Source organism: Scyliorhinus canicula, chromosome 21 (genome assembly GCF_902713615.1).
Source record: "Scyliorhinus canicula chromosome 21, sScyCan1.1, whole genome shotgun sequence".
In the NCBI taxonomy this organism is placed as follows: Eukaryota; Metazoa; Chordata; class Chondrichthyes; order Carcharhiniformes; family Scyliorhinidae; genus Scyliorhinus; species Scyliorhinus canicula.
The window spans coordinates 70,553,953-70,579,106 of NC_052166.1; the positions used below are offsets into that span (position 1 = coordinate 70,553,953).

The window sequence follows — 25,154 nt, forward strand, 5'->3', positions numbered from 1 at the left end:
CCACTTATTTCCTTACAATTAACAGGAGCCATCCCACATCCAATGGCCTCCCATCAGTCAGCGGCCTCCACAGCAAGTGGTCACGCTTGCGCTGAGTAATGCTCCTTTTGAAAAATGTAAACCTGGCAATGGGCTGCTGTGGGAAGCCGAGGAGGGGAGCATCCGTCTTCACTCACAGACAGTGAGCCCATGGGCACTGGACATGCCAGTGTTCCCGGGGGGGCGGGGGGGGGGGGGGAGAAAGAGGGGCTGGGGCCTGCAGGACGGTAGGGGTGGGGAATGTGGACGTACGTGGGTCTGCCATGCCAACTCCTGTACCGGGGGCAGTCACTGTACGTCTGCCCACCGACCACCCATAACTCCCACTGACTGTGAAGGCCTCTGGCCATGTGGCTGAAGAGCATCGCTGATAGGGAATTGCCAATCGTGGTTGTGAGCACTTCTCAATCCTAAGTGGATCCCTGTGGGTGAGCAGGCCAGGTAGGTTGGGGCTCATTGCCCAGCATCTCAATCACACCTTGATGCATGGACACTGTGCTTGGACCCTACGGGAGGCTGCACCATAGACGCAGCGGCAACTTTTGATTACCCAGAGGATGGGCCCCAGCCCCGGGCACATGTCCACAGCTGGGTGCGTGTGGTCAGGGCATGGCGGGTTGGTGGGGGGGTGGGGCATGGGATTGGTGGTTGGCCCACATCATGGAACAAAGAGCCAAAGGCCTCATACTGGTTGTAGTGAGGGTTTTTTAATGTCCCACGTACAAGTGTAAACCATGCCCCACTCTTCCGATGGCACAGTCCCACTATCACCACCCTCCCTCCCTCGCCCCTCAAAACTCCCTAACTGAGGTCCCAGGTTCGAATCCTGGCCCTGGGTCACTGTCCATGTGGAGTTTGCACATTCTCCCCGTGTCTGCGTGGGTCTCACCACCACAACCCAAAGATGTGCAGGGTAGGTGCAGGGGCCTCACGGTAGCATGGTGGTTAGCATCAATGCTTCACAGCTCCAGGGTCCCAGGTTCGATTCCCGGCTGGGTCACTGTCTGTGTGGAGTCTGCACGTCCTCCCCGTGTGCGCGTGGGTTTCCTCCGGGTGCTCCGGTTTCCTCCCACAGTCCAAAGATGTGCTGGTTAGGTGGATTGGCCATGCTAAATTGCCCGTAGTGTAAGGTTAATGGGGGGATTGTTGGGTTACGGGTATACGGGTTACGTGGGTTGATCATTGTTCGGCACAACATCGAGGGCCGAAGGGCCTGTTCTGTGCTGTACTGTTCTATGTTCTATGTAGGTGAATTGGCCACGCTAAAATTGCCCCTTAATTGAAAAAAATGAATTGGGTACATTTTTTTAAAAAGTATTAAAAGAAACAAGAAATCTTTCCAGAGATTTGGGTCCATGAGGACAGACCAGACAGATTGGGGCTGTTTCCTTAGAGCAGAGGAGACGGAGATGTATAAACTTATGAGGAGAACAGATAGAATAGACAGGAAGTACCTTTGCCCCTTAGTGGAGGGACCAATGACTGGGGGCAGAGATTTAAGGTAAGGGGCAGGAGGTTTAGAGCGGATGGGAGGAAAAACCTTTTCACCCAGAAGGTGGTGGGAGTCTGGAACTTGCTGCCGGAAAGGGTGGTGGAGGCAGAGACCCTCAAAACATTTAAGATTAATGTTTAAGATTAACATTGGGGAGGCGGTGGCATAGTGGCATTTCTCCCCCCCCCCCCCCCCCCCCCCCCCCCCCCCACCCCGAACACTGGCATGTCCAGTGCCCGCAGGCTCACTGCCTGTGAGTGAAGACGGATGCTCCCCTCCTCGGCTTCCCATTGGAACTAAAACAGAAACCAAGGGTTTCTGGGATCCCAGAATCCCGCCATTGCAGAGGGTGCAATTTGAATTCAATTTTAAAAAGTGTGGAATTAAAAGTCTAATGATGACCACAAAACCATTGTCGATTGTTGTAAAAACCCATCTGGTTCACTAATGTCCATTAGGGAAGGAAATCTGTCATCCTTACATAATAATAATAATCCTTATTATTGTCACAAGTAGCACTACATTAACACTGCAATGAAGTTACTGTGAAATTCCCCTAGTCGCCTGTTCGGGGACAGAGAGGGAGAATTCAGAATGTCCAATTCACCTAACTGCACATCTTTCGAGACTTGTGGGAGGAAACCCAGGCAGACACGGGGAAACGTGCAGACTCCACACAGACAGCGACCCAAGCGGGAATCGAACCTGGGACCCTGGCTCTGTGAAGCCACACTGCTAACCACTGTGCTACCGTGCCACCAATTGTTGGCCTAGGCAGCCATGCCCACATCCCATGAACAAATTTAAAACAACAGAATCTGCCTCTCCAAGCTCTCAGATTGTGTATTCCAGATCCTTACCACTTGTAGCTGCTGCTTCTTTCACCAGTCACCTGCAAGCAGTGTCCGCTATCTCTCCATTTTTCCACCAATGGGAACAGTTTCTCCCCTTGTGCTCTGTCCATTTCCCCCATCATTGTGAACATCTGAATCAAATCTTCAACTTCTCTTCCCCAAACAGCCTCAGATTCTTCAACCTAGCCACATAAATTTTAGTTTCTCATCCCTGGAACATTTCACATCAATCTTTTCTGCTTCACCTATCCTGCCAACATCCGAGGGGGGGGGAGGGCACAGCGAGAGGCGCAGCGAGAATGGCAGAGAAAGATAGAGAGAGGCGCCGTCCTCCATTCTGCAAAGCCACTGTTCATCTGTACACTCTGCTTCCTGCCACTCAGCAAATTGTGCATCCTAATGTTACTTACTGTCCTTTTTATTCCATATGCTGTATCTTTGATGAAAAGCTTGTTAAAGTCCATGTACACCACATCACCTTCATCAACTTTCTTGTTATCGCATCAAAACACAAGTCAAGCACAATTTGTACATACAAAATTGTGCTGGCTTGGATGCAATAGTGTAGCAAGTGTGACGTTATCCTCTTTGGAAAAATGTATTTTTTTTTGAATGGGGAGACTGGGGAACGTCTGCATTCCGAAAGATCTGGGCATCATAATATGTTTATCAGAGGAGGTGAACGTGAAGGTATGTTGGTTTTTATTGCAAAGGATTGGGAATGAGTGCAAGTAAATCTTACTACAATTATACAGGCAATTGGCATTATTACTCAAAGAGTAGTGTGCATGATTTTGGTCTCTAAACATAGGAAATGATATTCACCCTTGAGAGAGGGTAACCACGATTCACTACATTGGTTCCTGGGTGAGGGGTTTATCATATGAGGAGATACGGAGTTGACAACGTCTATTCCCTGGAGTTTAAAAGAATAAGAGGCAATCTAATTGAAATATCTAAAATTCTTAAGGTGTCTGAGAAGATGTTTCTCCTGGCTGAGGAAATTAAAACACGCAGTCACAATCTCAGGAAAAGAGATCAACATTTGGGACTGAGCTGAAGAAATTTTTATCAAAGGGTTGTGAATATTTTGAATTCTTAACCTCAGACAGCTGTGAGTGCTCAGTCGTTCAGTGTATTCAAGACAGGCGGCACGAGGGGGCACCACGGTGGCGAAGTGGGTTAGCACTGCTGCCTCACGGCGCCGAGTTCCCAGGTTCGATCCCGGCTCTGGGTCTCTGTTCGTGTGGAGTTTACACATTCTCCCAGTGTTTGCGTGGGTTTCGCCCCCTCAACCCAAAGATGTGCAAAGTAGGTGGATTGAACATGCTAAATTGCTCCTTAATTGGAAAAAATGAATTGTGTACTCTAAATTTATTTTAAAAAAGACAGGTGGCACGGTGGCACAGTGGTTAGCGCTGCTGCTTCACAGCTCCAGGGACCAGAGTTGGCACGGTGGTTAGCACTGCTGCTTCACAGCTCCAGGGGTCCGCGGCGGCATGCAGGCACAGTGGTTAGCACTGCTGCCTCGTAGCTCCAGGGAACCAGGGCGGCACGGTGGCACAGTGGCTAGCGCTGCTGCCTCACAGCTCTAAGGAAACGGGTGGCATGCGGGCACAGTGGTTAGCACTGCTGCTTCACAGCTGTAGAGATATGGGTTCAAATCCGACCTCGAGTGACTGTGTGGAGTCTGCACGTTCTCCCCGCGTCTGCGTGGGTTTCCTCCCACAGTCCAAAGATGTGCAGTTTAGGTGGATTGACCATGGTAAATTGTTCCTATGTGTCCAGGGAGGTGCAGCTTAGGCTATGGGAGTGGGGGGGACGGACGAGAGTCAGTGCAGACCTAATGGGCTCCTTCTGCACTGTAGGAATTTTATGAGATCGACAGATTTCTGGACACTATGGAGATTTGGGGATAGCGTCAGAAGGTGGAGCTGAGGTACATCTACAGAATCCCGACAGTGGAGAAGGAGGCTGTTCGGCCCATTGAGTCTGTACCAACCCTCCAAAAAAAAAAAAAAATGAGCACTCGACCTGGCCCCACTCCCCCGCAACCCCACCTAACCTGGACATCTTTGTCCTACTCCTCATTCTTAATGTTCTTAGTTGTATTCTTACCCAGATAGGATGCCCCCTTCCTGTAGTTGCCAGTAACTCGTGTGCAGCTGCTTCCATTGCCCTGGCAGATACCACATTTGTCTAAAGTCTGGGTGGAAAAGAGCACCCCGTCACATCCGATGGGCTGTGGGATACAGGGAGAGAGTATGAAACAAAGTCAACAAGCTTGGAAATTTCTAAAATGCATCTATGCAGGTTATGTTCACAACCTCACAACCGCCAGCCACACAAACTCCTCGGTATTCCCTGTATTTACAAGAAGTTCCATCCCGAGCTGGGACCATCAGCTGTCTCTGTCCATCGACTGTACTACATTGCAGATCACAAGGTTTGCTTGAAATGTGCACATAATCATCTGCAAAAAAATCAATAAGAACACAAATTTATAAACTGACTTATTCAGAAAAAAACCAGAGCAAATCAGACGTAATAAATCACTTCAGTGCAATTACTACTTTCTAGACAAGATCCGCAAGCGGCAGAGATGTATCAATATGTTTGGTGATGTTGGCTGGAGGAAGAATGTTATCAAAGACACCTGAAGACACCTCTGCTCTTTCCCTTCGGAACCATGGGATATTTAACTCCTTGAAATGTCCAGAAGATGTTATCCCAATTTGTCCAGATTGTTAACACGCTCGGCATTATTCAGATGATTAACTAACGTCCTGAGCACGGTCCACAGAGCCCGAGAGACCAAAACATGGATTTGGGGACGGATTTTAAGTTAAAGCGGGAATCAGGAAGCGAGACCAATCTGGGCTGGGTTACAGGTATTTTACACTGCTGGAAAGGAATAGGTTGTCCCACTAACAAATGTTTAATGACAAAAAGAATAATGTACAGCAAAGAAAAGTATTCAAATGCATCAAACATCCCTATTTTCATAAAAAGAAATGCATGCACTATATTTTGCAAATTATTGTACATACATAAAACCATAGAAAGGTTACAGCACAGGAGGCCATTCAGCCCATCTTGTCCATGCCAGACCGAGGACACCCAGGTGCCCTTTCTAATCCCACCTTCCTATACCCACCCCATAGCTTACAGCAGGGTTCTTCAAACTTTTTTTTCCAGGGACCCATTTTTACCAACCGGCCAACCTTCGCGACCCACGCCGGCCAACCTTCGCGACCCACGCCGGCCAACCTTCGCGACCCACCATTTTCTCTTCCCTTCCCTTGTTTGCTGCTGACAAAAATGGAGGAAATGGTTTTGGGTCCCTTTGGCCCTTGTACACACTCCTCCAATGGAACCTGTTGGATGAAGGTGAAGCCTTCCGGTGTCGAAAAGTATGGAGTCTCCATCTGTCCAAAGTTCTGCATATTTTTTCCTGTAAATTTTAATCAAATAAACCTAAATTAAATGAAAAAATGAATAAACCGCCCCCCCCGAACTTGTAAAAAAATAAAATTAATAAAATAAATGAAAAAAATAAAAATTAAATGAATAAAATAAATGAATAAATACCACTACAGAACTTGTAAACCAAAATGTTGAACCTTTAAAAAAAATAGCAGCCGCACTGCGCATGCGTGCCCAATTATCAGCGCGCATGCGCATTCTGCGAACATGTTTTTAAAAAGTCGGCCGCATGCACGCACGATGATCCGCACGCATGCGCAATGCGGGCAAATTTTTAAAAATATGTTCGCAGAATGCACGCTGATCATCATGCGCGCATGCGCAATGCGGCCAACTTTTTTAAAAAACATGTCCGTGGCCATTTTAAAGGCCGCTTGCAGCCGGCGTTATTAAAAGCCGACTGCTGCGCGGGGATTTGCGCGATTGGGAGCGCCGCGGACAACGTCTCCGCGACCCTCCCGACACCCGCCCGCGGGTCGTGCCCCCGACTTTGAAGAACACTGGCTTACAGCACTTAAGGTGCAGATCTAGGTACTTTTTAAGAAGGGTTTATGGCCTCCAATACCTACTTGGGCAGTGAATTCAAGGCTCCCACTACCCTCTGCATAAAAAAGTTCTTCCTCACGCCCCCTCTACACCTTCTGCCCCTGCTCTTGAATCTATGTCCCCTGGTTCTAGATCTCTCAATTCATCGACCCCTCTTAATATATTCCCATTTATTGTGTACTCCTTACAGCTGTTCAACCTTCCCAAATGCATGGCCTCACAGTTCTCGGTGTTAAAATACATCTGCCACTCGTCCACTCCACCAATCCATCTATAAAATTCTGGAGGTTACAGCTATCCTCTACACAGCCCACCACTTGGTCAATCTTTGTGAGATCTGCAAATTTCTCAATCCTGCCCCCCACGTTCACATCCGAATAAACAGTCAGGGTTCCAACACCGAGCCCTGTGGAAAACCACTTGAAACCACTTTCCAATTGCAAAGACAGCCATCGACCATGACCCTTGTTTCCTGTTACTAAGCCAATTCATTATCCAGTTTACTACATTACCCTGTATCCCATTGGCTTTCACTTTTTTGACCAATTTGCCATGTGGGACTTTGTCAAAGGCCTTGCTAAAATTCATGTACACTCCATCTACTGCACGACCTTCAAGATGGATCTGTGTCTCTATTTGGAACCCTGGATATGCGTTTTCCCCTCTTAGTTCCCAAATAACAGGAGATTCTAGACTGAACTTTTTGGCAAAGTTATTTGGAACTTTATTTGTCAGCTTTTTAAAAAAAAAGTGTCTACTGGTGATTCAATTTCAGTACAACATTTTAGAAAGTTCCAACTAGACCTGCAGCAAGCTAGTCAGATCGATTGTCTTTAGCAAATACAGTAGTTGAATTCAAAATACAATAATAGTTTGTGGTAATTTCTTCAAATCAAGATGCACAGGTACTAAAAACGACTCAGTGATTTAAAACAAAAGAAAATGGTGATTGTGCAAAGCAAGCAGAATAGGTTTCAGAAAATAGGCAAGAGTGATTCCGGAAAAGAAGAAGTGTTTTCTCATCCTGACAACTGATCTTTTAAGAAGATTACCATCTTAAAGTGTTGCCCTCTTTACAGCCGTGATTGGCTTTAACAAATTTATAATTCACTCAATTCGACCAAACTGTCTGTCAATTTTAAAGATAAATGATTTGGTGTAATTTTCCAGAACATTGTTTGAGCGAAACACATTTCCTACCAGGATTTATCACTATGGGCTGACTTGTTACCATGGAAACGGAACTGGGATCTCAGCCCAGCTCTTTAACATAAAGGGTCTTTCTGCTATTTGACCTTGTAGAGTCTAGCAGTTTGATCGACTTGCAAAATCTGAAATTTAAGTCTTATCTGATCAATTCCCAGCCATTCAGCTATTCTAACTCTCATGGTTAATATATTCTTTTAGTTAATAACTTTTCAGTATTTAAGGATTTTTCCAACCAGGATTTCTTCATTAAACCTTTCATCTATCTTATTTTTAGCTAACTCAAAGTTGATTTCTATCACTTGATCACCCCTTCCTCAAAGAATTCAATCAAATTTATGAAGCAAGACCTTCCTTTAACAAATCCATGCTGCCTATCCTTGCCTAGTCCATGCCTTTCTGATGGACAATCCCATCTCAGGATTGATTCTACTCATTTGACCATCACTTGACGCAAGACTAACCGGCCTATAATTGTTCGGCATTTCCTTCGATCCCTTTTTAAACAATGGAACCACGTTTGCATTTAACTAACTTTTGCCATTAATATATTGGCAAAACATCTTTGGGTTTTCTTTAACTTTACTTGCTAATCTTTTTTCATGTCTCTTTAATTTTCTTATTTCCTTTTTGAAATGAATAAAATGAAAATGAAATGAAAATCGCTTATTGTCACGAGTAGGTTTCAATGAAGTTACTGTGAAAAGCCCCTAGTCGCCACATTCCGGCGCCTGTTCGGGGAGGCTGTTACGGGAATCGAACCGTGTTGCTGGCCTGCTTTCAAAGCCAGCGATTTAGCCCTGTGCTAAACAGCCCCGCACTTTCTATATTTGTCCAGGCTATCTGCAGTGCTTAGTTCTTTGTGCCTATTTCTTTTTCTGCTTGATTTTCCCCTGTATTCTTTTTATTCTTCTTATGTTGTTTGGAGGGGACATGTCTACATTTAAGATATCGCTTTTTAGTGCATCCCACTGGTTTTCCACAAATTTACCCTCTAGCAATGCTGGCCAGTTCACCTCAGCCAAGTCCCTTATCATTTCTACAAAAAATACCTTCCCACAATTCAAAACATTTAGTCCCGCCTTAATTCTGTCCTTTTCCACGGTCATACTGAATCTAACTAAATTGTGGTCACTATCCCCTATCCAACTGTCACATCACCCACCTGTCCTTCTCCGTTCCCCAAGACTGCATCTAGAATTGCATCTCCTCTCGTTGGGTTTGTCACTAATTTGGTTGAGAACATTTTCATGCACACACTGCATGAATCTTTCTCCTTCAGTTCCCCTCATTGTTTGATTCCCAGTTGATATTGGGATAGTTAAAGTCTCCGACTATTATTACCCTCTTGTTCTTACAGGCAGAAATCTGCCTACATATTTGCTCTCCAATCTCCCTTTCACTATTGGGGGGCTATAGAAGACTCTCAGTCACATAACTGCGCTTTTTTATCTGAAAATTCAAACCACAAAGCCTCGTTTGTTGACCCGTTTGGTATATCATCCCTCACATCTGGAATTGATTCTTTATCCCCTCCTTTTTTCTAAATTTCCCTCTCGTGTCTGGAGACTCTATAACCAGGGATATTGAGCTGCCAATATGTTAAAAAATTATATTAATTCATGGGATTGGGTGACGCTGGCTGGGTCAGCATTTATTGCCCATCCATAAGGGCATTGAAGAGAGTCAACCACATTGCTGTGGATCTAGAGTCAGATGCAGGCCAGGAATCCCATCCTCTGTCACACTAGTTTAAATGCTCCCCAACAGAACGAGTAAAAGCCCCTGCAAGGACATTAGTCCCAGCTTTGCCCGGGTGCAATCTGTCCAGGTCCCATCTTCCCCAGAACCAGTCCCAGTATCTCAAGAATATGAGCCCCTCCTGGATACACCATCACTCCAGCCATGTGTTAATTTGGTCTAGCTTCTTATTCCTGCTCTCACCAGCACGTGGAACTGGGAGTAATCCTGAGATTACTACATTTGAAGTCCAGCATTGTAATTTATCTCCTAACTTCCTGTACTCACCTTGCAGGTTCTCACCCCTTTGTTTACTGATGTTGTTAATGCCAATGTGAACCACAGCCACTGGCTGTTCACCTTCCCTCCTCAGAATTCCCTGCAGCTGCTCGTGACATCACGATCCCTGGCACGAGGCAACATGCCATCCTTGATTCACGTTTACAACAACAGAAGCATCGGTCTGTGGCCTGAACTACTAAATCCTCTATCACTCGCTTTCCCCCTGCCCGTCTGAGTATAAGAGCCACCCACGGAGCCGTGAACTTGGCGGCTGCTGCTCCTCCTCCTCGCCCCACACCCCCCCCCCCCCTCCCCCCTCCCCAAACAGTGTCCAAAGCAGAATATGTTTAAAATACATCCCTGAACCAACACAGGTTCAGGGATGACCACAGGACACTCTTGCACTACTTTCCAGAGTCTTTTACTGTTCCTGATGGCCACCCATTCTTTTTCTGCCTGCGTAATCCTCATCTGCAATGTGACCACCTCGCTAAACATGCTATCCACAACTTCCTCAGCATTGCGGATGCTCCACAATTCCACCCGGTGCTCCAGCTTCAAAATGCAGTTAGCTAGAAGCTGCATTTGGACAGAATACCTTTGGCACATGGTCATCAGGGATGCCAAAACCGTGCCTTATTTCCCACATTGTGCAGGAGAAGCATATCATGGGTCTGACATGTCGTCCATCACGAGTAAGACACGCACACACAAAATCGCAAACTGCAGGACTTTACAAAGTTGCAGCCTAAGTTTTGATTATTCTCTGCAGTTTTCACATCTGCTGGTTGTCTAGTTATCAATCCCGGCTGCACACTTCGGACACCATGTTCTGTGTGGTGGATAAAATACTTACTTTCCTAAACCTTTATTTACCTACCTTTTTAAATAGTGGATTTATATTAGCTACCCTCCAATCTGCAGGAACTGTTCCAGAGTCTACAGAATCCTGGAAGATGACCACTAATGCATCCACTATTTCTAGGGTAATTTCCTTAGTCTGAGATATAGATTATCAGGCCCTGGGAATTTATCGGCCTTCAATCCCATCTATTTCCCCAACACGGACTTCCTTTAGTTCCTCCCCCTCAGTAGATCCTGCACGCCAACATTTCTGGTATGTCATGGTGTTCTCCGTTGTGAACGTAGAACCAAAGTATGTATTTAGTTCTTCAGTCATTTCTTTGTACCCCATTATAAATTCCCCCATTTCCGACTGTAAGGGACATTTGTCCTCACCAATATTTTTCTCTTTACGTACCTATTGATGATTGATATTAATTTCCCCATTTCAACATCTATTTCTGGTATGAAACTTGTATCTTCTACTGTGCCTGTTTGAAGATATGAATGGTGAACATTGTGCAATCAATAGTGAACATCTCCACTTCTCACCTTATGATGGAAGGGAGGTCATTGATGAAACAGCTGAACATGGTTGGGCCGAGGAACTCCTGCAGTGCTGTTCTGGAACTGAGATGATCGACCTCCAACCACCACAACCATCTTCCTTTGTGCTAGCTATTACTCCCAACAAGAGAAGGGGTTTCCCATTGACTCCAGTTTAGCCAGGGTTCCGTGATGCCACACTGGGTCAAATGCTGCTTTGATGTCAAGGCCAGTTACTTTCACCTCACCTCTGGCATTCAGCTCTTTTGTCTATGTTTGAACCAAGGCTGTAATGTCAGGGGTTGAGTGACCCTAGCGGAACCCAAACTGAGCTTCAGTGAGCAGGTTATTACGGAGTAAGTGCCACTTGATACAGCTGTTGATGACTCCTTACATCACTTTGCTGATGACCTGAGAGTAGACTGATAGGGTGGTAATTGGCCAGGTAGGAAGGGCGGTAATCGGCCAGGTAGAATTTGTCCTGTTTCTGGTGTACAGGACACACTGGGGCAATTTTCCACATTGCTAGGCAGATTGCAGCAGGGACAGTGGGCAGTGTTTTTAAGACTATGATAGAATAGTCTATCCTCTTCTTGCACACTTACCTTTTATAGTCTCAGTAAGTGGCCAATGAATCAGTGCTCAAATATTTAGAAAAAAATACTTATTTGTTCTCCAAAGTGTCCTTGAATTGAGTGGTGGATACAGCTATTTTATATTGCTGGCAAGTAATAAATATTCGCAATGTTCTCACTAACAAATATTTAGAAATGACAAGAAAAATGTAGCCTGCCTCCACCTCAGATACGGATGAACCATAAGGGGCAAATGCAAGTCCCTAAACTCAAGATGCACTCTAGCTCTCACAGGTGCAACAAACTTGGTTTTATTTTTGTTACTTAAATTAAAGCAAGATCACCCTCATTGTGGACAATCTCTGAAGGTTTCCTTCACGCTTTGGCAGAAGCCACCCTTACCATTGCTATCTCAATGTCTGCCAATGTAGTGCCTGGCCATATTTACATACCCTCCATGTTCTGCAAGTGAGCTTCTTGACTTGGGCATTCATTGCTGAATACTGGCAGGAAGGTAGAGACGAGCAGTATACAATTCAGTAGCAACGGGCATCATTGTTTCAGGCTGTGTTAGATTGAACCGGATGCAAGAGGCATTGAAAGAATTGCCAGGGAGGCACGGAACAAAGGCCTCTTCCTCGTGCGTTACCAGCCCAGCACCCTGTATTCCATCCTCTTTGTCAAATGAAGTCTGAATTCAGTCATGTGGTGATATATGCAGCATCAGACAGGAGAGCACAGCAGACCACCACATTATGCAAACACTCAATGGGGCATACTGAAGGGCTCCACCAGATCAGTCGAAGGATCAGAATTATATTTTCAGAAGTTGAATAGTCTGCTTGATTGTTGCTAAGGGGGACCCGTGATTAGCATTGTATCTTGCCTCTGCTGTAGAGCAAGGTTCCTCACCGGTGTGAGAAGCCATGTCGTCAATGGGTAGCCCTAGTCACCAAGAGTCAATCCTCAGAACCAAGTGGAGAGCTAGAAAAGTTGTGGCAACTGGGAATACCTCATGTGCATCATGGCCGTCTCCCAGGAAACATGTACACACTTGCAGGATGGGCCTTTCATGGTCGTAGATTATCACAGAAATATTAACAGCACAGAAAGAAGCCATTTAGCCTGCCTGCTCTGCAGGAGCAGAGTCACTCATCTGCCTTCACCCCGCAATAGTGTACATTCCTTCTTTTCAGATAACAATCCAGTTCCCTCTTGAATATTCCAATTGAATCTGCCTCTGCACAGGCATAAAAACTTTCCATTTTACCATCTCCAGCTCTTAAGGCATAGATGTTACTGTACTTTCTCATACTGCTATTGAGTTTTGTCTTTTGCAGATATCACTTATATTTAAATAGGAAGACCAACATGGCTGTTTTACCTGTTCTTTCTCAGTTCCCTTTACAAATTGGAAGTTGGGCTTCGGTTGGGTCAGGGTTAGGGTTTAGGTTGCATAGCCGTAACCTGGATTATTGTTTTCAGATGTTCACCCTGGGTGTTGACTTAACCAATATCTTGGTTTCAGAGTGATCTCTTCAAGTCAGGAAATCTCTTCTTGGATGTTTTCCGGTGCTAGGTAGTGCCACCTCTTGTCTGGAAAGTGTCCTTTTGTCCTTCGAAAGGATGTGACAACTTTTGAATCCACACACTGAAAGCCAGGTGATCTTCAGCAGCCATATTTTGCAACACATCATCAACCATTTGTTAAAGAAGGGTCAATTCTAGAAGATTCTATACAGAGTTCAATGTAGGTTTAGAAGTTATGACTATGACATGCCTTTACTGGGCAAGACAGGAATCAGAGACTTGCTAACTGGCCCCTTCCCTGCATTGTTCTTCAACAATAATAGTGGAAAATCTTATTATAGACCAACAAATTTTTGGCATTACAAATTTTAAAAAACTGTCACTAACAAACGAAAAGATAGCAAGTGGAATTTTCCCAAAATTTGTCAGTGTCAGGTTCAGATATGAAATGAAATGAAAATCGCTTATTGTCACGAGTAGGCTTCAATGAAGTTACTGTGAAAAGCCCCTAGTCGCCACATTCCGGCGCCTGTCCGGGGAGGCTGGTACGGGAATATATTCTAACCAGTCTTGCACCCCAATTGTTCCATCAGGCCACGCCCGCCAGAGTGACAGCACAAACCATGCCCCCAGATTCCCCATGTGCTGAGTGCCAGAAAATCTGGAGTAAAAACACGCTGTGCATCTGGCGAGGTACGCGCTGGTTTTCAGCATCTGGAGAGAGATGCGCTGGTTTTCAGTTTGAACCTGGGATTGATAAATTTTGGGGAAATTCTGCCCATAACGAATTGTAAATCATTGTATTGCAGAAAGAAAGCTTGCTCACTCTTTCTTACTGTTTCAATAGTGTGCGAGATCAAACAGTTCCAGTGTAGCAGGTACATCTTTCCTCACCTGGGTATAATGGTTTCCACTTGTAAGTCCTTCCATTATAAACATGGGAGTTAAACGATGAACACTGCTCCTCGCGGAAGCTCCTCCCATTAGCTGGGCACTCCTGCAGCAGATATAAAAGTATGCTGAATTGTAATTTGTTACATCTGAATTGGCTGCCACATCACACAGTGATTAATTACCCTTCAAAGATTGGTTGTGAAATATTTTGGGATATCTTCAACATGCTGCTAGAGGAATGGCCTTCCCATCTTTAAGAGATGGCACATGGACTCGGCCTTCTAGAGACTGGACGTTGCTGCACATGGCAGCTGTTATTAGCCAAAAGAGTACAATGCAAGTCTGGACAGCACAATACAAATTTACAGTATTGTACAAGTCAGGGACTGGGAAAACCAGTTTTAACCAGAGTGCCTATTGCTTTCAGCTGCTCACAACAACTCTATTTGGCAGATGACATCTAAACGTAGTAGTAGTAGTGAGGTGGTGCTGCGTTGTGGAAGCCATTGTCATTGGAATCAAATGTTAAACACAATTTGAAAATGAAATGAAAATTGCTTATTGTCACGAGTAGGCTTCAATGAAGTTACTGTGAAAAGCCCCTAGTCGCCACATTCCGGCGCCTGCCCGGGGAGGCTGGTACGGGAATCGAACCGTGCTGCTGGCCTGCATTAAAAGCCAGCGATTTAGCTCAGTGAACTAAACCAGCCCATTTCAAGGACTGTATACAATTCCAACTTGTTGATTTGTTCCACTCAATAAACAATACGGTGTCAATCCTCTATTTGCTACTCAGCAAATAGGCTAAACCATCCACTTTGCACCATTCCCTTGCCCTACTTTGTCATACACATGTACTCTCAACCATCCCCTGTCCTTGTGTGGAATCCCAAGATATTGGGGAAAACATTTGGCTTATACCACTGCTGCCTTTAGGAGTTTCTTCAATAATATCCAGGTGGAAACATCCAGGGCCATGCAGGGAGCAGCCTGGCACTGTCTTCCCCAAGTAAGTCTTTGTAATGGCACTTGAAATGGCAAACAGCATTCTAAATTTTTGTACCATTACCTGTTCATGTTTCTGGTTCCCGGTCTTGTTTGTTTCCCACGCAGCAGCACATTAACAGCTACTCTCTGTTCTGGTGTGCATGCTCCCAAACAAGATTCACATAGTGCCAGCCATCTTTCTCACCAAGCTCCGCTAATGTAAATTTACAATCCTCTATTCCCAACTCCCTCGTGTGATTGTCTAGTTTCCCCTGAAATGTGTCCATGCTATTCGCTTGAACCACTCCCAAGGCAGCAAGTTCCACATTTTCAACAGTCCCTACTCCGAACTGTTGTCCTACTTTAACTTTTTTTTTGTTGACTGTTTTTAAATTAAGTTTTTTTTGGAGTTGAGAGAGCAAGAATAAGCATGGACATACATTTGAAGACAAAAGAAAAAAACAAAATATTTACACATTAGTTGTCTTACACTATTTACAATAGTGGTTACTGTTACCTGTTTTTCGTTTCTCAGTAGGCATTTGACTCTGGCTGGGTTCCCTGCTCCCTCTCCCCCTTTTCATCCTGACCACCCCCCAGCCACCTGGCGTGCCTTCTTCCCTCGTCTACACGTGTCCTGCTCCAGTTGCGTTGGTGTGATGCCTTATATCTTGCTATTTGTTGAGCAGATTTGGGTTTCATGCACCCCCTCATCCTCTCCTTGCTGTATTGTGACCACCCTCTCCTTTTCCTTGGCTTATTAACTGTTGGCCACAAACAGGTCTTGGAAGAACTGAGTGAATGGATCCCACGTTCTGTAGAAGCCCTGGATGGAGAATTTGATTTTCTCCATTTGGAGAAATTCCGACAGGTCAGACAGCTAGTCTGCAGTTTTGGGTGGTGCTGCTGACCGCCAGCCGAACAGGATTCTCCTGCAGGCAATTACGGAGGCAAAGGCAAGAGTGGCGGCCCTCCTCTCCATGAACAGATCTGGCTGTTCTAATACCCCGAAGATTGCCACGTTTCCCCCATCACCTTGGACATAACCCAGCAAGTCTGGGGCGATACCAGACCATGTGGGCATAGTTGGCTGGGCCTCCTTGGCGCTGTTCGCATTTGTCCTCCACCGCCGGGACCAACAGGCATCCCTGCCTTGTGCCCCTATGTACTTCCAGCTGTACAGAGTTGATGGTATTTTGCTGTACAGGAGTTTCACCCAGGCAGTGAACCCGGTTCCAAGCCCAAACTGCCCCAGTTCCTCAGAGGTACTTCCACTCAAGTCTGTCAAAGGTTTTCTGCGTCCAGGGAAACTATGGTTAAAGGAAGGGCAGGATTGGCAGCTGAACGTTGCAGGATATACATGCTTCAGGAGAGATAGAGGGGAATGTAAAAGGAGAGGAGCATTACTGGTTAAGGAAAATATTATAGCCGTGCTGCAGGGGAAATTAAAGAATTTGGATTGGCTGCGGCTTTGGAGAGTAAATCAACATCAGGCACGTGCGAGTCTTTCAACGGACAATTGATTAAGATTCAGGAAAATCACGAACCTGAGAGAACGAAGGATAAGTATGGGATGTTTAGGGAGCCTTGGATAATGAGGGATATTGTGAACCTTGTCAAAAAGAAAAAGGGAGGCTTTTGTACAGTCTAGAAGGGTGGGAACAGTCGAAACCCTTAAGTATAAAAAAAGTAGGAAGGAAATTTCGGAGGGCTAGGAGGGGTCATGAAACATCATTGGCAAGTAAGATTAAGGTGAATCCCAAAGCTTTTTATTCATAAGTAAAAAGCAAGAGGGTGGTCAGGGAAAGGACTGGACCACTTAAAGACAGCGTTGAGCCAGAGAAAATGGCCGAGGTACTAAGTGAGTACTTTCTTGGGTAAGGTGTGTGGATAGTCTGGGTCATGTTGACATCAGAAAGGAGGTGGTTTTGGGTGTTTTAAAATACATTAAGGGAGACATACATCTCCTGGGTCTGGTGGGATTTACCTCAGAATACTGAGAGAAGCAAGAGAGGACATTGCTGGGGCCCGTTTGACATATTTGTATCTTCATTGGCTACAGGTGAGATCCCAGAGGACTGGAGAATAGCTAATGTGGTATTGCTGTTTAAGAAAGGTAGCAGGGATAATCCTGGAAACTATAGGCCGGTGAGCCTCATGTTGGTAGTAGGTAAATTATTGGAGAGAATTCTCAGGGACAGGATTTATACCCATTTGGAAACAAAATGGACTCATTAGCGATAGACAGCATGGTTTTGTGAAGGGGAGGTAGTGCTTGACTAACTTGATCGAGTTTTTGGAGGAGGTGACAAAGATGAGTAAGGTGCTATTTACAAGGGCCGGTGCAGACTCGATGGGCCGAATGGCCTCCTTCTGCACTGTAAATTCTATGATTTTATGATCACCTCAGGTGTTCTCTCCCCGGATGGGGTCATGATCATGTTCAGAAGGTGCCTGATGTTCCATGCTAGCGGTCTATCCTTAAAGCCCATTTGGTCTTCAGCTACCATTTCTAGTACGCAGTCCTCCAGCCTCTTGGCCAGTATTTTCGTGTCTATGTCTACCCCCCACAAGTGCAAGGCCTGTGCTATCCCAAAACTTGTGCAGAAGTCCGCTGGGAAACCCTCCGGTTCCAGCACCTTCATGGAGTTAATACTCTCAATGACCTCTCCCAGTTCTTCCAGCCCCCATCTCCTATCCTCCCTCACGACAGGCATGTCCAGTCCATCGTGGAACTGCTTCACCCTCAAGTCCCCTGCTGGGGGCTCAAGAGGTGCACAGCCCCCAGTAAAAGGTCTCAAATGCCTTGTTGACCTTTTCTGGCTCCGCTACTAGTTTGCCCTTGCTGTCCCTAATCTGGGCTATTTCCCTCGTGGCTGCCTGCTTTCTCAGCTGGTGAGCCAGCCGTGCTCGTACAGGGTCCCCGTGCCTGGCACAGTTGGTGCACTGTTTTCCTTGTGGAGAACAGGTCAAAGTCCATTTGCAGCTTTTTCCCCTCCACCAGGAGCTCTATGGTCGGGTCCTCGGAGTATGGCCGGTCTTCTTCCAGTATGGAGTCAACTAGCAGTTGCTTAGCCACCATCTCTTCGTGATTTTTCAGCGATAATTTCACCCCTGATTACAGCCTTCAGCACCTCCCAGAACGTGAAGACGGCGACTTCCCCATTCTGGTTATCAGTAATGTACCAGTCTATGGCCGGTGATATGGTTATTAGTAATGTACCAGTCTATGGCCGGTGATATGGTTATCAGTAATGTACCCGTCTATGGCCGGTGATATGGTTATCAGTAATGTACCCGTCTATGGCCGGTGATATGGTTATTAGTAATGTACCAGTCTATGGCCGGTGATATGGTTATCAGTAATGTACCCGTCTATGGCCGGTGATATGGTTATCAGTAATGTACCCATCTATGGCCGGTGATATGGTTATCAGTAATGTACCCGTCTATGGCCGGTGATATGGTTATCAGTAATGTACCCGTCTATGGCCGGTGATATGGTTATCAGTAATGTACCCGTCTATGGCCGGTGATATGGTTATCAGTAATGTACCCGTCTATGGCCGGTGATATGGTTATCAGTAATGTACCCGTCTATGGCCGGTGATATGGTTATCAGTAATGTACCCGTCTATGGCCGGTGATATGGTTATCAGTAATGTACCCGTCTATGGCCGGTGATATGGTTATCAGTAATGTACCCATCTATGGCCGGTGATATGGTTATCAGTAATGTACCCGTCTATGGCCGGTGATATGGTTATCAGTAATGTACCCGTCTATGGCCGGTGATATGGTTATTAGTAATGTACCCGTCTATGGCCGGTGATATGGTTATCAGTAATGTACCCGTCTATGGCCGGTGATATGGTTATCAGTAATGTACTCATCTATGGCCGGTGATATTTTCTCACAGAAAGCCTCGTCGGCCAGGAGGGTAGCGTCTAACCTCCATGGGGGACATTGGGCACGGCCCATCTCCAACCTCACATCTATATAATGTGGAGCGTGGTCAGAGTTTACGATCGTGGAGTTTTCCGCCCTTACTCGCCCTGGAATAATAGATTTTCCCCACCACAAAAAAACCAATCCGTGAAGACACATTATTTACTTGGGAGAAGGAGAACTCCTTCTCCTCTGGGTGGGTGAAATGCCATGGGTCCATCTGCTCCACGAATAGGCAGAGTTCCTTCCCCATGTTGGGAGTCTTCCCGTTTTGGGATTCGACCTGTCTGCTCATGGGTCCTGTACACCGTTAAACACCCTCCCCCTCCCCACCCCCAATGATCAGTCGGTGTGTGTCGGTATGCTGCATGAGAAGTTAAGTATGACATTTGAAGTTGGCAACCTTTTCAGCTCACTGTCAAAAGGTTGCCAATGTTGTTCCTTTGTTTAAGAAGGGTAGCAAGGATAATCCAGGGAACTACAGGCCGGTGAGTCTTACGTCAGTGGTAGGGAAATTACTGGAGAGAATTCTTCGACACACGTTCTACTCCCATTTGGAAGAAAATTAGTGAGAGGCAGCATGGTTTTGTGAAGGGGAGGTCGTGTCTCACTAACTTGATAAGAGTTTTTCGAAGAGGATACAAAGATGATTGATGCAGGTAGGGCAGTGGATGTTGTCTATATGGACTTCAGTAAGGCCTTTGACAAGGTCCCTCATGGTAGACTGGTACAAAAGATGAAGTCACACGGGATCAGGGGTGAGCTGGCAAGGTGGATACAGAACTGGCAAGGTGGATACAGAACTGGCTAGGTCATTGAAGGCAGAGAGTAGCAATGGAAGGGTACTTTCCTAATTGGAGGGCTGTGACTAGTGGTGTTCCACAGGGATCAGTGCTGGGACCTTTGCTGTTCGTAGTATATATAAATGATTTGGAGGAAAATGTAACTGGTCTGATTAGTACGTTTGCAGACGACACAAAGGTTGGTGGAATTGTGGATAGCGATGAGGACTGTGAGAGGATACAGCAGGATTTAGATCCCCTCCGCACACAACGCGAGACGCGCACACACACACAGAGAGCGAGCGAGACGCACACACACAGAGAGCGAGCGAGACGCACACACACAGAGAGCGAGCGAGACGCACACACACAGAGAGCGAGCGAGACGCACACACACAGAGAGCGAGCGAGACGCACACACAGAGAGCGAGCGAGACGCACACACAGAGAGCGAGCGAGACGCACACACAGAGAGCGAGCGAGACGCACACACAGAGAGAGAGCGAGACGCACACACAGAGAGAGAGCGAGACGCACACACAGAGAGAGAGCGAGACGCACACACAGAGAGAGAGCGAGACGCACACACAGAGAGAGAGCGAGACGCACACACAGAGAGAGAGAGAGACGCACACACAGAGAGAGAGAGAGACGCACACACAGAGAGAGAGAGAGACGCACACACAGAGAGAGAGCGAGACGCACACACAGAGAGAGAGCGAGACGCACACACAGAGAGAGAGCGAGACGCACACACAGAGAGAGAGCGAGACGCACACACAGAGAGAGAGCGAGACGCACACACAGAGAGAGAGCGAGACGCACACACAGAGAGAGAGCGAGACGCACACACAGAGAGAGAGCGAGACGCACACACAGAGAGAGAGCGAGACGCACACACAGAGAGAGAGCGAGACGCACACACAGAGAGAGAGCGCGACGCACACACAGAGAGAGAGCGCGACGCACACACAGAGAGAGAGCGCGACGCACACACAGAGAGAGAGCGAGACGCACACACAGAGAGAGAGCGAGACGCTGCTGTCAATGGGCATTCCCATTCAAACTGCCCCATGCCTCCAGGAATCCCATGGACGGGGATCCACTGCCAGCGGGACCAGAGAATCCTGCCACCAGCGAGCGGCCAAAGAATTCCAGCCTACACGCGTTCCTTGTCGCACACTCCCAGCTGCTATGTGCTACATCGCTGTTTTCCATGTAGTGAACTTCCATCCAGTATTTCCTTGTATATTGACCATACCATAATAACCAAGCTATACCAGCAGTAAATGGTTCCACTGACCTGTATATTGCATAGCTGATGTCTTTTAGAAGTGCCTGTACAAGTCTGGTTACCAGTTTCCATCACTGCTAGCCTTCTGCTAAATGAAACATGCAAACATATTCTATTTTGTGGTCCAAGATAAATTGTATCTTTAATGTTTAGTCAATAAAAGCCTGTCAGATAAACAGAATCAAAACGGTCATTAAATTTAGAAAATTAGGTTAAAATATGTATAATTTACCGGATTACAAAATTATTTCAGAATAAAAGGAGTGGTCAGCACTCATTCTCTCGCATGCCGTCACCTTTAAGTCTAAAGATTTAAGACCTTGTGTTGGATTTGGTTTGGCATTCATAGTCAAATTGCAGCAAGAAAACGGGAATGAAGCTTCATGCCATCTCCCACCCCAGACCCAATGGAACCAGCTCTACTCACCCCTTTCCCAGGTTACCACATGAATGCTGACAATATGGATAAGTCTGGACACCAAACTCCGTTCCCTCCTGCCCATCAGCTGCGGCTTCTCCTGGTTGATGGAGTAATAAACAGGCCCAGGATGGAGATGGTGAAGATTCCCAATTCTTCTGCTGGCTGAAGGCCAGGCAGAAACATCCTCTCTCTTAATTTCAAGACAAACTCCTTCAGAATTATGGTTGAGGTTCTCTATCAGGCCTCTCAGCTCTTGTTCTGCCGCTTTGGCAAGATTTTCTGGCCTCAATGGTGGGAGTCAGAGTGATGGTGATGGTGAGAATTCTACTCGGACTCTGCAGCACAAAGGGCCAGCACCTCTAGGAAATTAGTCAGTTCTGGGACAGAGTCAAGGTAGGACTGAAGTCCTGTGCTACTACTATTCTGCGCAAACAAACTCCTAGCATCTCCTGAACCTGAAGGAAACTGCATGTGACTAAAGTTTCCCTATTACATAGGAGCAGTAGGCCATTCGACTCATCGAGTCTGCTCCACCATTCAATGAGATCCTCATTAATCTGATTGGATAATCCTCAACCCTACTTTCCCTCCTTATCCCCATAACCCTGGATTCCTTCCCTGATTACTGTTTTCATTATTATTTTGAATATTAATATTTATTAAAGTTACAATTTATAATATTAATTATTTTTGTTCTGACAAGCATCTCTAAAGTCTGTACTTGTACCAACGTATTATATGGCTCACTCACAGATGTAAAACATTGTTATGACTCTCAAATGTTGAATCTCTATGTGCAAGCAATCAACAAAATACTCTGTTAAACACTGATTGATACAGATGTGACCTTAATGATACTAAATACCCACCAGTATGATAATACTCAACACTCAGGGTCTTACACTACCTAGAAAAATCAGGCAATGCGGGCTAGCAAAAGAAAAAGCAGATGTAAATCTCATACAGACAATAGTGGATAATCTCACAGGTATGACAGCATCTGAGGAGAGAAAAGAGAGCTAATGTTTCGTGTTTGGATGACTCTTTGACAAAACATTAGTTCCTTTCTATCTCCACAGGCACTGTAAGGCCTGCTGCGGTTGTCCAGTATTTTCTGTTTTAGTTTCGGATTCCAGCATCCGCATCTGCTTTTATCTTTATGTAAAATAAACTGCCTGTTTGTTCTCCCTATGTTAAACCAGTGTGCAAAATCAGCATTGCTCCAATGCTGTTCACTCAGTGGTTTCAATGGCCTCAAGCATCCATCTCCCACCATTTGTAATGACACCTTCAGAATGCTCCCCTCATGTTCTGCAAGACATCTTAAAGTACTTTCACAGAACAGAAGAAAAACTATTAATACTAATCAGTTAAGAAAAGGGAAGGATGGTAAAGTTGAGGAATGGAAAGGTAGAAACCTCGGGGGGGGGGGGGATTTTCTGGCAGGATCCTCAGTTATGGTGGAACAGTTGAGGAACAGTGGAGAACCTTCCAAGCGATTTTTCACAGTGCTCAGCAAAGGTTTATACCAACAAAAGGAAGGACGGAAGAAAGAGGGAAAATCGACCGTGGATATCTAAGGAAATAAGGGAGAGTATCAAATTGAAGGAAAAAGCATATAAAGTGGCAAAGATTGCTGGGATATTAGAGGACTGGGAAATCTTTAGGGGGCAACAGAAAGCTACTAAAAAAGCTATAAAGAAGAGTAAGATAGAGTATGAGAGTAAACTTGCTCAGAATATAAAAACAGACAGTAAAAGTTTTTACAAATATATAAGACAAAAAAGAGTGGCTAAGGTAAATATTGGTCCTTTAGAGGATGAGAAGGGAGTTTTAATAATGGGAAATGAGGAAATGGCTGAGGAACTGAACAGGTTTTTTGGGTCGGTCTTCACAGTGGAAGACACAAATAACATGCCAGTGACTGATAGAAATGAGGCTATGACAGGTGAGGACCTTGAGACGATTGTTATCACTAAGGAGGGAGTGATGGGCAAGCTAATGGGGCTAAAGGTAGACAAGTCTCCTGGCCCTGATGGAATGCATCCCAGAGTGCTAAAAGAGATGGCTAGGGAAATTGCAGATGCACTAGTGATAATTTACCGAAATTCACTAGACTCTGGGGTGGTCCCGGTGGATTGGAAATTAGCAAACGTGACGCCACTGTTTAAAAAAGGAGGTAGGCAGAAAGCAGGAAATTATAGGCCAGTGAGTTTAACTTCGGTAATAGGGAAGATGCTGGAATCTATCATCAAGGAAGAAATTGCGAGGCATCTGGATAGAAATTGTCCCATTGGGCAGACGCAGCATGGGTTCGTAAAAGGCAGGTCGTGCCTAACTAATTTAGTGGAATTTTTTGAGGACATTACCAGTGCAGTAGATAACGGGGAGCCGATGGATGTGGTATATCTGGATTTCCAGAAAGCCTTTGACAAGGTGCCACACAAAAGGTTGCTGCATAAGATAAAGATGCATGGCATTAAGGGTAAAGTAGTAGCATGGATAGAGGATTGGTTAATTAATAGAAAGCAAAGAGTTGGGATAAATGGGTGTTTCTCTGGTTGGCAATCAGTAGCTAGTGGTGTCCCTCAGGGATCCGTGTTGGGCCCACAATTGTTCACAATTTACATTGATGATTTGGAGTTGGGGACCAAGGGCAATGTGTCCAAGTTTGCAGATGACACTAAGATGAGTGGTAAAGCGAAAAGTGCAGAGGATACTGGAAGTCTGCAGAGGGATTTGGATAGGTTAAGTGAATGGGCTCGGGTCTGGCAGATGGAATACAATGTTGACAAATGTGAGGTTATCCATTTTGGTAGGAACAACAGCAAACGGGATTATTATTTAAACGATAAAATATTAAAGCATGCCGCTGTTCAGAGAGACTTGGGTGTGCTAGTGCATGAGTCACAGAAGGTTGGTTTACAAGTGCAACAGGTGATTAAGAAGGCAAATGGAATTTTGTCCTTCATTGCTAGAGGGATGGAGTTTAAGACTAGGGAGGTTATGTTGCAATTGTATAAGGTGTTAGTGCGGCCACACCTGGAGTATTGTGTTCAGTTTTGGTCTCCTTACTTGAGAAAGGACGTACTGGCGCTGGAGGGTGTGCAGAGGAGATTCACTAGGTTAATCCCAGAGCTGAAGGGGTTGGATTATGAGGAGAGGTTGAGTAGGCTGGGACTGTACTCGTTGAAATTTAGAAGGATGAGGGGGGATCTTATAGAAACATTTAAAATTATGAAGGGAATAGATAGGATAGATGCGGGCAGGTTGTTTCCACTGGCAGGTGACAGCAGAACTAGGGGGCATAGCCTCAAAATAAGGGGAAGTAGATTTAGAACTGAGTTTAGGAGGAACTTCTTCACCCAAAGGGTTGTGAATCTATGGAATTCCTTGCCCAGTGAAGCAGTTGAGGCTCCTTCATTACATGTTTTTAAGGTAAAGATAGATAGTTTTTTGAAGAATAAAGGGATTAAGGGTTATGGTGTTCGGGCCGGAAAGCGGAGCTGAGTCCACAAAAGATCAGCCATGATCTCATTGAATGGCGGAGCAGGCTCGAGGGGCCAGATGGCCTACTCCTGCTCCTAGTTCTTATGTTCTTATGTTCCGCCGGCGGTGAATCCCCTTGGCCGGTTTCCGGGCAGCGTGGGGTGGATTCAATGGGAAATCCCATTGACAGTGGCGGGACC

General features: G+C 45.7%; 2 protein-coding genes across 5 annotated transcripts in view; one reads left to right on the top strand and one right to left on the bottom strand.

Annotated features, from left to right (window-relative positions):
* The window catches only part of adamtsl2 (ADAMTS-like 2), a 122,051-nt gene that overhangs the window by 74,010 nt on the left and 22,887 nt on the right, over positions 1-25,154 (bottom strand). For 2 of the 4 annotated variants that reach the window (XM_038781865.1, XM_038781866.1), the window contains 4 exons: positions 21,054-21,129; positions 14,034-14,136; positions 4,713-4,858; positions 4,504-4,627 (listed from right to left, as the gene is read on the bottom strand). In XM_038781865.1, the coding sequence (XP_038637793.1) occupies positions 4,504-4,627; positions 4,713-4,858; positions 14,034-14,136; positions 21,054-21,129 (449 nt within the window). Of the gene's footprint in view, positions 1-4,503; positions 4,628-4,712; positions 4,859-14,033; positions 14,137-21,053; positions 21,133-25,154 lie in introns of all 4 variants that reach the window. The other 2 variants (XM_038781864.1, XM_038781867.1) reach the window with 2 other exon arrangements.
* The window catches only part of mymk (myomaker, myoblast fusion factor), a 130,273-nt gene that overhangs the window by 10,779 nt on the left and 94,340 nt on the right, over positions 1-25,154 (top strand). The window lies entirely within an intron of this gene.